This window comes from Mesoplodon bidens, assembly GCF_964165515.1.
Source record: "Mesoplodon bidens genome assembly, chromosome: 8".
Classification (NCBI taxonomy): Eukaryota; Metazoa; Chordata; class Mammalia; order Artiodactyla; family Ziphiidae; genus Mesoplodon; species Mesoplodon bidens.
Window position 1 is genome coordinate 42885409 of NC_138165.1, and position 13028 is coordinate 42898436.

Below are 13028 nucleotides of genomic sequence, written 5' to 3' on the forward strand. Positions count from 1 at the left end.
CTTTTTAAAATGTTTCAATTGTTTTTTAGCTTTATTTTGCTCCCCTCGATGACTAGCTAGTTTCTTCTGATTTCATGTACTTTATTTATTTATTTATTATTATTTTTTTGCGGTACGCGGGCCTTTCACTGTTGTGGCCTCTCCCTTTGCGGAGCACAGGCTCCGGATGCGCAGGCTCAGCGGCCCTGGCTCACGGGCCCAGCCACTCTGCGGCATGTGGGATCTTCCCAGACTGGGGCACGAACCCGTGTCCCCTGCATCAGCAGGCGGACTTTCAACCACTGCGCCACCAGGGAAGCCTGATTTCATGTACTTTAAATTGAATTTTCAAATTCTCCTCCACTTTTTTGTTTAAATGTGATGTTTTTATAAGAACTCTATGAGATGTCAATATCCAATTTAAGTTTTTTCCTGGTACAAAATTTGGAACTGATTTTTGAGCAACAAATTCATTGCTCAGAAGTAATTCAATGTATGGCCTTGCTGTTGACATAGAAATTCAACATGTTTCCATGAAGGTCCAGTAGAAACAGAGGTTATAAAACAATTTATAATATTTCATAATGAAGTTATTTTATAAGGCATTTACATTGTCCCTTTTTCCACATTATAAGAAAAAAATAAAAATAGCCCCCCTCCCAAACTGAATCCTGTGACATGATGGCAATAATTTTTTTTTAAAAAGCAAACACAATTTGTTTTTCAAGTTGTTCTGATGTTTAATAACAGTTTGCTGTTATTTATTCTATGTGCTTTTTAATCAGATACAAATTTTAGTAGGGAAATAAGCAAACATTCCTAAAAATGAATTATAAACAACTGTGTTTTAGAATACTAAAAGGATTTTAAAACTTTCAATTCAACAAAGTTAATATTTTTTCCTAATTGAAATAATGGAAAAGCATAAGTGTAGACACTTTCATGGCTTAGGGGAAATGGTCTTCATGCCCCCAGAGTCATGTTCCTTAGCAGCCATTGTTGAGATCTGCTTCCACTACAGTCCTGCATGGTAGGCACCATTTTATCTTCTTCAGAAGGTTCATCTAGACATTGATTACTGTTAACATGTCTCAAGGTGAGTCTCTGTAAAAGATAACCAATAATCAGTGCAACATATTTTATCTTAAACTTCACTAGCACATCAGATTAAATCTGCTCTTTAAAAAGTCCTTTTTTTTTGGTATAAACATTGCAATATGTTTGTAAAAGGAACTGTGCACAGGTGGCTCTGAATTAATTATTATACAACTTTCACTGTTATGGTTTCATTATTGTCTAATGCATCTTTGTTTGCAGATGGTTGAAGAAATTGGCCGACATTTATCATGCATTGCCAAGAATTCAGGCTCCTTTGCAAAAAGCCCATTTGTGAGCTTAGAGTTCAGTTAAGGAGTGCAAATATTAACAAGCTTTTACCGAATCTTAGTTTTCTTAGGCATGTGTTACTTAGTAACCATTTGGCAAATATGAAAAGAGATGTCACAGCTGTGGCCCAGATGAACAAAACTGCTGGAGATGTTTCTCTTTTCAAAATACTATACAAGCCATAGTATCTGTGACTGTGAGACATTCATTGTAGAAGAGTAATTACCATAGCAACAAAGATCTATCTTACTTGATGGTGTGCTCACCATATTTAGTTTGCATTTTTAAGGATCTTAAAAAAATACCAGCATCAAATAAAAACAGATATGATGGACATATATTTTAAAATATTGTACCTATATATATTTTCATAACAACAGTATTAATAAGCATCCCCTCAGTACCCAAATGCTGAAATGTAATTCCAATAATTGCACCAGGTTAACCAGTCTTCTCTTTTGAGTTCACATTTACATTTTGAAGTCATATTTTTGGACTTTTCAGATATACATTTTAAGTCCACATGGTTTTATATACTAACTTATGCACTAATTGTATACATTATCATATACAGTTCTGCTTAGTTTCATGGACAATGCCTAGAACCATACTACATGAAAAACTCCCCAGCCAGAAGAGACGTGTTTGAATATGGGAGGTGATTTGGAGATATATCTTGAAAAAAGTATCCATATATTATACTTTTGTTGCAAATTACCAAAATTAAAGGTAGACAAATACTTTTTTGAGGGGGGGAGTGGGCTCTTGATATTATATTGAAAGTCAGAAGATAAAAAATGCAGGGGGCATGCAAAAAAATGGTGGTGAAACACTGCCTAGACACTTACAATTTGTTTTGGATTAGGACTACAAACACCCCGAACTGTGCTGTCCTGAGAAAAGACAGACTGGAAAATAGGCTTGTGGTAAAGGATGCTTAATAGACAACAAACAGGAAATTAAAAGAGCAAGGCTATTAGATGTGAAGAAGATTTGAAGATTTAGGTCTTTGTTGTTGCTCTTTTCAATACATGGAATCAAGCCATTTATACTGAAAAATGGACAAAAGAAGAAATGGCCAAAGATAGGCAAGAAGATAGTTGATTTATGCTTATGATGCCAGAAATTATTTTGTTCATTTATGAACCAAAAGCCAACTTGGAAAAAAATACAAAAGAAAACAAGCATTTTTTTCTAGAAAGTTCTAGTTAAAAAATCAAAATGTTCATTTTTGTTACGTACCTGAGGTCCTTTGTGTATATATGTCCTTTTCCAAAAAAGCCACTTACCCTTGTTTGCTTCTATTAGATCCTTTTCAAAAACACGTATATGACTTTAAGGATTAGATTGAATATGTGTTGTCAGTTTACATATATGATGATAGTTTTTAAAATATTAGTAAGTATTCTTTCTAAAAAATGCATAAATATTTTCTTTGAAGGAATTCATTAGTAGTCAAAAGCCACTGCTGTTAAGATAACCAACCAAGGAAAATACTCTCCTTTTCAGTGTAGTGGAGTAGAAAGATCAGACATTTTAGGGCTAGATAGCCATAAGTGTGAATTTCTGCTTCCCAAGTTACTAGCCATGAAAATTTGGGCAAGCTACCAAATCATTCTGAGGACATACTTTGTCAGATGCTTAATTATACTTACTAATATGTAAAAATGCTCTTTCCCATACTGCTTAAAAAATTTGACCTTTAGTCAGCTATCTGTGATCCCTTGCAACCTAAGGGTAAAATTGTTAACCATGTTTATAGGCATCAATGACTTACCGTAAAAATGACCTCTGATTGATTAACTGCATCTGCATCTGATAAACGGCATTATAATACCAGATAGGAAGGCAAATAGTGGGCCTCTTTAAGTGCAAAAGACTTGTAATTTTGTGAGACTAAATAGTTAAATATGAGATGACCACTTGGTGGGCATTGCGCCTACCAGGTTTGGTTTCTTTGATAACAAACTAAGATAATACATGCAAATTGCCTTGTGCAAAAGGTCCAGACTTTTTCAGCTTTCCAATGTATGTTTGGAATGCCCTGTCTCAAATGTAAGTCTAATCTAAACAAAATCCCTCTTCCCCCTCCTCTCCATACTTCCATTCCCAGCCTTGTCATAAGTATCCCAAGCTCAATTGTGTCCTCTACTAACAACCTTTAACTGATTCATCTGAACCAGAATAACTCCCTAACTTCCCATGTGTTCTCATAGCAAGGTATTGGACAATATAATAGCTTTTATTTACAGGACAATAATCCCCTTAAGGTCAAGAACTAGGACAGGTAGTTATTGGACTTGAACTGAATAATAATTCATTTTACTGCCTACTGAGAAGATACTCACAAATCATACAAGTCAGAAAAGTACAATTTTTAAAAGCTTTTATTATTATAATTATGTCATTTAACCAGCCACAAAGAAATGCTCAGAAATAATTTACTTCATAAAGTTATTGAAAATTACATCTTACTCTTCAGTAATGCATTTGCTTTAAGTTTCAGGTTAAAATAGTAAATTTTAGAAAGGATATGTTGTATCTGCACACAAAGTATCTGAATAAAAATTAACAAAATTTAATAATTTCAGTGTTCCAAAAACAATTTTTGGGCTATGTTAGTTTTTTTTTATTGTTTTTTTCAGCTCTGTTACAAAATCTATTGTCATAGAGACATGGCTATAGTTAGAAAGAGCTAATATGTCGTAATGTATTCCATCAATTATACTTATGCATATGTATATTTGAAATAAAGAAAATACCTATTAATAATAAATAATACACAAATACCTATTAATAAATAATAGACAAATGTATTAATTAATAATAGACAAACACCACTTAATATATGCAGCCTCCAAATTAATGAGCAGCTAAGAAGTAAAAGAAAAATAACTCCACGGAGAAATAGCACATAATGATTTTTTTAAACCACATTTTAAAGAAATAAGTTTAGATTTCAATAACAAAACATAAAAACACTAAAATAAATTTAATAAAGTCTTCAGCACAAACCTCCAAAATTATTTGAGAAAGTAATCAGTAGAATTCTTAAAAGTGTTTCTAAAAATTTCCATTCTTGTATAGTTTCTTAGATGCCATTTTTGCAAAGGGTTATCATTACATATTTCCACAGTGGGCTGTTGGGAGCCATCAGCTACTTTGCTTACTGAGAGACAGGACTGGGTGAGTATGTGAAGAAGAGTGTGGGTCTGTTTGACAAAGAAAATAATGAGTAATGACAAAATCTAGTACAAAAGCAGTAATAAATCAATCATTCTCAGCAACATACAATTTCTACTGGATAAGCACTGAAAGCACACATCACAATAATTGCATCTATGGAGCTGTGAGCCACATCCCTTTAGCTGACTTTCTTGTCAACTGTATTCAGTAGGAGTAACTGAAGATAAGACTGAGAATATGGAGAAGAGCCTGAGATCAAATGATGAAACATTTGGGGCAAAAGTTTATTTCGGATAGAAAAGGTTATATTCTTAGTGTTCATTCCAGCAATAAAATGCTCTTAGCATTAAATGAGTTATTTTGTGAGTGCATATTCAAAATCGTTGATTAGTCCAGTGAGTTTTTGATTATGGTCTTTGGCTCCCTCATTCCTTTGCCCTAAACTTGAGTGGATGCCAGGGAAGAATCTAGGGGATAATTTAGCTTTAAGGCTTGGCTTTACTTTGTACAGTATGGTACTCAAGTTATTTCCACTGTGTTTTCACAGGGCTAACCTGGTGGCATTAAAAGTGTTCCACATATGCATTGGTACATTCATCTAAATGTCAATTAGAAAGTTAATGAAGGGAGGAAAAAGAAAATGATTAACTCCATTTGGGCTCTTAATTTGACATAATTCTCCTAATTAATTTGTAATTAATTTATTTGTCTGTTTCTTGTTTTCCATCTATTTTCTCCACAGGAACATAAGCTCCAGGAATGCCAGGGACCATGACTATCTACATTATGAAGTCCAGTGCCTGCTCACATGAGGTACTCTATAAGTTTGTTGATTGAAATATTTAGTGGAAGACCAATGCAGAAAATAAATTCTGATAAAATTAAACTACATCTCTTGGGCAGCTTACTGGATACAAATCATTGGATTTTTCCATTTCAAGGACTTACTTTCTACAGTCAAATGGTAGATAAATGATTTACAAAGATAGGAAAGGTAACATTATCATATATAATAAATTTTATTTGTGAAATGATACTGTTCACCATATAGTTGATTGGTTAAGGAGACTAGTTTTGGGGGCTTTTTATGAAATCAAGCTTGCCTTTCCTATCTATACTGTTTTAAATTTCTGGGTGTGTTCTTTTTGCAATGAACATCTTTTTGGTAAATGTCATGTTAACATCAAAGACCGCAGTGTTAGTGATTATGAATTTCATGTGTTATTAAAAAGAAAAATGAGGGCTTCCCTGGTGGCGCAGTGGTTGAGAGTCCGCCTGCCGATGCAGGGGACACGGGTTCGTGCCCCGGTCTGGGAAGATCCCACATGCCGCAGAGCGGCTAGGCCCGTGAGCCATGGCTGCTGAGCCTGCGCGTCCGGAGCCTGTGCTCTGCAAGGGGAGAGGCCACAACAGTGAAAGGCCCGCCTACCGCAAAAAAAAAAAAAAAGAAAAATGAATTATAAAGTTTTCCTTGGTTTAAAACAAAAATAAAAACTTGATTTTACTTATACTCAGGAAATGTACCTCCAGAATATGAATACAGTATAAACTTTTCCATAAAAAATATATTTGTTGAAAAAAATATATATTTGTAATATTTTCCCCCAAAATGTTTATCACATGAATGACAATGAAACAAACTCAAAGAAATTTCACTCTAGGTACTTCTGAAAAACCATATACCAGAAGAAATTAGAAATATGAAACAATCCCTTTGAGATAAGTAATTATTTTTTATTTTAAAAAACCCACAAAAACATTTAGTGCTTTCATTTGTTTGAAAAAAAAAAAGTATAGTTTTTTTCCCCTGAGTATTCTGTTTAGAAGAGATACCAATTGTTAATTTTTTATTGGTTCTCTAGTAATTTTAATCCCTTATGCAAATTTATGTAATTGAGCTCATCTAGTTAAATAGACTTCACTTTATATATATATATATATATATATATAATTATTTTTTTTTTTTGCTGTACGCGGGCCTGTCACTGGTGGCCTCTCCTGTTGCGGAGCACAGGCTCCAGACGTGCAGGCTCAGCGACCATGGCTCACGGGCCTAGCCGCTCCGCGGCATGTGGGATCTTCCCGGACCGGGGCACGGACCCGTGTCCCCTGCATCGGCAGGTGGACTCTCAACCACTGCGCCACCAGGGAAGCCCAACTTCACTTTATATTGTGGGCATCATTCTTATAATTAAATATTTTAAAAACCTAAAAAATAAACAATTTCTACAAAGGAGACTTGCCAAAAATCATTTAATTTTCCATTGGAGTTGGGGGATAGCCAATTTGGAGCTACTGTAAATAATGCTGTGATAAACATCTCTGAACATCTCTCTCCACATCTATAATCATTTCTTTAGAGATGATTCTTAGACGTGAAATCACAAGATCAAAAGGTATGAACATTTTCATACATATTAGTAAATTTTTTAAAAAACCTGTAATAAGTTTTTTGCAATAATAGCAACAGCAGTTTTCTTGTGATTACTCTATTCCAGAATACTGTATTTGTGTCAGTTTCACTGCATCTGCATCAGTATTGTGTGTTGCCACTATAAACATTTCTTGACATATGGACAGGATAAATAAAGAAATGGATAAAAGAACACATATGAAATGACTTTTTTTTAGTTATTTAATGGCTTTTTATAGTTATTTAAATACCTTTTTTTCATTTTCATTGGTTAATTTATATTTTTCCTATGCTGTATTCAAGACCTTGGATATTTTTATACTGTATATTGGATTTTTTTATATTGGATATTTTATATATATATATATATATAAATGTAAATAAATATATTGTATATTTATATTTTTACTTTTAAATGCTCTTTTTTAAGCATACCAGCCATTTGTCATATTTGTTACAAATGCCTCTCGCAACTGTAGGAAACTGTCATATTAACTCAGTTTTGAGAGCAATGTGACATACAGACTGACATGGAGCATACTGCCAAATATCATTTCCTATAGCATTATTTAAAATATTGACTAGAAAACAGGATAATATGAACCCTGTGCTGGTATTGGTTTCCTTTATAACATAGCATTACTTAATTGTTCTCTGTTGAAATATAAAGCATTAGTATTTCCTGGGATTTACAAAATTTCAATCATACTATTTTAAGATGCATAAGAAAAAGTTAATACTTCCTGCCTTTAAACATATTTTTGCTATCTGAAACAAGATGTGTCATGCAGTATCTCTAAATCTACCCTTTTTTTCTGTGGTACGTGGGCCTCTCACTGTTGTGGCCTCTCCCGTTGCGGAGCACAGGCTCTGGATGTGCAGGCTCAGCGACCACGGCTCACGGGCCCAGCTGCTCCGCGGCATGTGGGATCTTCCCGGACTGGGGCACGAACCTGTGTCCCCTGCATCGGCAGGCGGACTCTCAACCACTGCGCCACCAGGGAAGCCCTAAATCTACCCTTTTAAAGATAAAATTACTACAGAAAGCCAACTGGAATCAGGCTAGGGAAACAATTTTGGTGACAAAGTAAGAATCATAAAATTATAAAATTAGGTCATACCTTTGGGTAAAAAAGCACTAAGTAAAAAAATTGATATTTTAATGAACAGATAGAAGTGACTGTATGGTTGATTGAAGAACCAGTCATACAGGTCTCAGTTTAAAAGATGCCATATGAAAAGTTTAAAATGAAACTTGGTCAATTTTATTATATATAATGATAAAGAAAGAATGAATTTGGCCTGTTATAGGTAATTTAATAGCAAAAAACCGTAGGATTTCTCCTATTGATCAAGTACAGAATAACAATTATTTTAATATAATAAAGTTCTTATTTAAGTTTTAAGTATGATCTCCTGACAAGGTGATCTGTGCACTTGATAGGATAGAATATGAGTATTAAAAAAAGTAAGTGTACAAATGTAGGTATTTAACAAATAAGAACTAAAAGCGTAATACTAAACTACTGAAATTCCTATTTACTAATTGTTTCTACGTAAGAAATCACAGCTCTGGGTCAGCGGGACTATGGAAATATAATACTTGTCTGATATACACAGCCTTCAAAAGGTAAATCAAGCAACTATTTTTATTAGGAATCCTACTCAGGGAAATGGCTGGGTTGGCAATTATAGATAACTTACCTTGAAATTATATTCCCATTTACCTGCTTTCTAATAAAGGTAAATAAAAGAGGAGGTATTAAGTAAAATCTAAATATAAGCTTCTGTGATTTCAGTAAATATAAATCCCATATATTTTACCTACTGAAAAAAAATTCCTGATATTGTGTCTCTGAGAAACATTTGACACAGATGGACATCAAATTCATAACAAGCATTTTCTCAGTCAACTTGCTCAGTCACATGAAAAACAAGACTTATTTTTAGCATCATATTTTGCTTTTTTCTTTGTTGCATAGTGTTTGTTGAGCATAAGTGTTCTGTTCTAAAATTAGATTCTCACACTGTATGTAGCCGCCTGAATGTTCAAAAAGAAATGTGATTATGTGCACTTATTGCAGGAAAATACAGATTTCAAATGGATTGGAACCCAATTGCAATGAAATAGAATAATATAAGACAACTTGAATAAAAAAGAACGGATGGATGACAGACCTTTATAACAGTAATCTTTAAAATATTTCAGTGAAATGAAATATAGGTTTTTTTCCCTTTTGTTTTAACTTTGTGGCAATGGACTTTCACAGCACCAAAGTGTTCAAGTAATTTTTTCAAGAGATTCTAGACCAGGTGGGGATTTTCCAGTTTTGCTAATGATGCTCAGGTTGCCCCCAAAATGAACAGGTATAAAGTGATACTGAATTAAATGCATGGTTGTGTTGTTTAAGAAATATTTAGTTAGGAAAGTGGGAAACTCCATATTTCAAATCAGAATTGGCCAAAGACATGTATTTATTACCAACAAATTCTTAGTTTCATTCAAACAAAAGGTGAAACAATTAGATATTAATTAATTATATTATGAATACGTGTGGCTAAAATTCATAAGCAATCAGACCATACTGACAAAGTAGTTTTATGACTGCCTGTTTATCTAAGTAGACAAAATTTATTGCAGTACATCTTTCCAGTTATTAAGGAAAGGAGAAATTCTGTGTGAATACAATTTGGTACCACAAATAATTGATAATATTTAACCATTTCTTTCATTTGTAATACTGTACATTTATCTTATCAAATTGAGATAGGCTGGGACCTGGGACCCTTTGCTGCAGTGCTGCAATGCTTGCACCTGGACAAACATCTGAGCTACAAATTACAAAGAAACTATAGAGGACTAAAAATAACTGTGTGCATGCACAGGTGGGGCAAATTATGGACAAAAAGATACAGAAAGACCAAAAAAAACCCCAACTGCCACTTCTGAAGAGCTGGGAGCAAAAGCAGGGTACTGTGCATGCCCCCTGTGCACAACACCACCAAAGGGGTGGGAAAAACACCTAAGCCACCCCTCTGGCCTGACCTCTGAACACACCCCTACCCTCACCCCATATAAGGAACAAGCTTGCACCCCCCACCCTCCACCGTGGGGGAGCGAGCAAGGGAAACTTTTCACTCCTGTGGCCTTTCCAAGGTGGGGGGGGGGCGCGAGCTGGTGTGTGCAGGGGGCATGGGCAGTACCCTGTCTTTGCTCCTGGCTCTTTAGAAGTGGCAGTTGGGTTTTTTGGTCTTTTTGTATTTTTTTGTCCATAATTTGCCCCAGCTGCACATGCACACAGTTATTTTTAGTCCCTTTTAGTTTCTTTGTAATTTGTAGCTTGAGGAGACACTTGTCCAGGTGCAAGCATTGCAGCACTGCAGCAAAGGGTCCCAGGTCCCGCCTGTCTAAAGATCATCAATCATCATTTGAAAGCATCCAATTATATTTAGTTTTTCAATGACCTCAGGAAGCAAGGTAGTGTAGTGGAAAGATTGCTAGAGTTAGTGCCAGAAACCTGGGCTGTGCAGATCTAGACAAGGAATTTAAACACACTAATCTCTACTTGATTGATGTGAAAAATACAAATAATAATATTTTACAGAACTGTTGTAAGAATTGCACGAGAAAACAGATAGAATTAAAGACATTCAGTAAACTTTATTCCTTCTCTCCCCCCCCCACTCACTTGAGTAAACAAACCAAAGCAGCTGGATAGACTCCATGTTTTGAGGCTTTGTGATACTGTTAGGGGAACCACTGACTGAAACTGCACCCTGGCCAGGCCAGATAGTAACTACTTGCATGAGTTATCTTAACAACAGGAGGTCCTGATAAGGAACATGGAACTAACAAGCCACCACCAACCGGAAGAATTCAGGAAAGGCCAAATGGAGACAGGAGATGCCAGTCCATATGTCCTCCCAGAATCCTTCTCACTGGAATCCATCTTGGCTGAGTGATGCGCATACCACCAGGAAGAACCCTGAGTCAGAATGATTGGCCAGAGACAACCAGAAACTAATCCCATCACTGTAAAATCTGAGACTGTGAGCCACATGGCAGAGCAGTCCTCCTGGGTTCCCTTACCCTCCTGCTCTCCACCCAGATGCCCCTTCTCAATAAAGTCTCTTGCTTTGTCAGCACATGTGTCTCCTCGGACAATTCATTTCCGAGTGTTAGACGAGAGCCCACTCTCGGGCCCTGGAAGGGGTCCCCCTTCCTGCAACAAATGGCGACTTTGGAGGGACCTCTTCTTTGCTATGACTGACATCCTGACCACTCAAGGTACGCAGGGAACAGCTCACCTGCCGACGGACCAGACCCAGTGGCCGCAACTGGGACCCTTTTTTCCCTGGTCTCCTGACGCGGATGACTGGCCAGAGTGCCCCAACTGGGTAAGGAACAAGAGATTGTATTGATCTCTTTCCCCTTCCCTCTCTTTCCTCTTTTCAACCCCTCCTATCCTACCCTTTTTTCTTCTGTCCTGATCCTGTATGTAGGAGTCTGCTTGAAGGGCCTCAGCCTGAACTGAGGGTCAGAGCCTGATCACCTCTTGGTGGGCAGAGAACTCGAATTCTGGTTCTGGTCTGGTCTCTTGTTTCTGGTAGGGTTGAGTTCCCATCCTCCCTTCCAGAAGCCCAGGGAAAGGTCCCATGACACCTGGGTGTCTGCAGGTGGCAGGAGACATCCATAAGGCCACCCCTTTTGTCCCCCTTCCTTCCCCTCTTCCTTCAACCTGGCCTCCTTTCCTTCCTTTGAGATTTTTGAAGACCTGAGATATTTCCATTTACTCTGTTAGTACTTGGATCTGAAGTTCTGTGTCTCTATGGGAGGTTTTCTGAGAGACTGCAATCTTGTACTTAAGCAAGTGTGTGATTAGGATGGCCGGGCCTGTGTGTGTTTTATACTTTGTGTTCTGTGTTGTGATTTATGATGGCCATTCTGCCTTGTGAAATGGGAATATGTGTGGCCACCATATTGTTTAGACTCCAGAGAAAGTTGGTTTAGGTAAAACTCCTGAAAACTGGTTCTTTTTGCATATACAGTTAGTAAAAGCAAGCTTGATCAAACGTGTTTTCAGAATTTTGACCCTAAGGGAACAAGTCCTACTAGGAGAACATGATTTTTCTCTCCCTGTGCCTTGAGACTAGGGCTCTCAGGAACTCTTATCTAGACCATCTCTAACTTCTGCAACTGAGAGGAAAATGGGAAGAAGCCTTTAAAAATTTTACTTATTCCAACTGTTATTTATAAACTAGTGAATTTTATATTGTGATACCTGATTTATGATTAAGTTTAGAAAATGAAGCTAAATCTTTCATTGTGTCTGTCTGGATATTTATGTCTCAGTATGTGTCTTTGTCTTTGGATATTAATTTGTAAATGAGCTCTGTTCAACTGACTTAAAGAAAAGTAAATGAATTTCGGGTTCACGTGAACTGGGAAATATTCAGTATTAATATCTGGTATTAATGTATAAGTTTGTCAATCTAATTGATATAGACATGTCTTTAGAGTTATCAACATTAAGTTTAATACTTTTATTGCACCTAGGTTTAATATAAACTAAATAAAATCTTGTTACAAATCTGTTACAGATTTGTCAGCAAAAAACAAAACAAAACAAAACTCAATGTAAAGAAACTTTTAAGGAAAGAAAATGTAAATGAGATAAGAGCTTTTAGATAAACTCTATTAAGAATAATTATGCTTTAGGAATGTCTGTCTGAAATAGTCTCTCCAGATTCTGGTAACTTGAAATTCTAGAGTTGTGCTAAATTAAGTGATGGAAGGTTATTGAATAGCTAGGTCATTCCCAAATAAGATACTGAAACATTAATTACTGAACATTGGCTTCCTTTTGCAGAGAAACAAGAGGTATTTAGGACTGTTAATAAATATGTTTGGTGCCACACTGAGATATTTTCTATAAGAAAGCACATTTTTCAAGAAATTATTTGGGTTTATGTTTACCAGTCTACAGAGTGCTGATATAAAGGACAGTCCATGGTTGCTTAAAGAAAGTAGGATGTGTGTTTTCAGTAAAAAAGGTATGAGGCA

At 35.9% G+C, this 13028-nt stretch overlaps 1 protein-coding gene across 2 annotated transcripts in view; it reads right to left on the reverse strand.

Annotated features, from left to right (window-relative positions):
* Window positions 1-942: 942 nt before the first annotated feature.
* The window catches only part of GALNT13 (polypeptide N-acetylgalactosaminyltransferase 13), a gene marked incomplete at its 3' end in the record, with an annotated part of 475050 nt that continues 462964 nt past the window's right edge, over window positions 943-13028 (reverse strand). The window contains exon 11 of one of the 2 annotated variants that reach the window (XM_081242298.1): window positions 943-1083. In XM_081242298.1, the coding sequence (XP_081098424.1) occupies window positions 943-1083 (141 nt within the window). Of the gene's footprint in view, window positions 1084-4388; window positions 4578-13028 lie in introns of those variants that run through there. The other variant, XM_081242297.1, reaches the window with a different exon arrangement.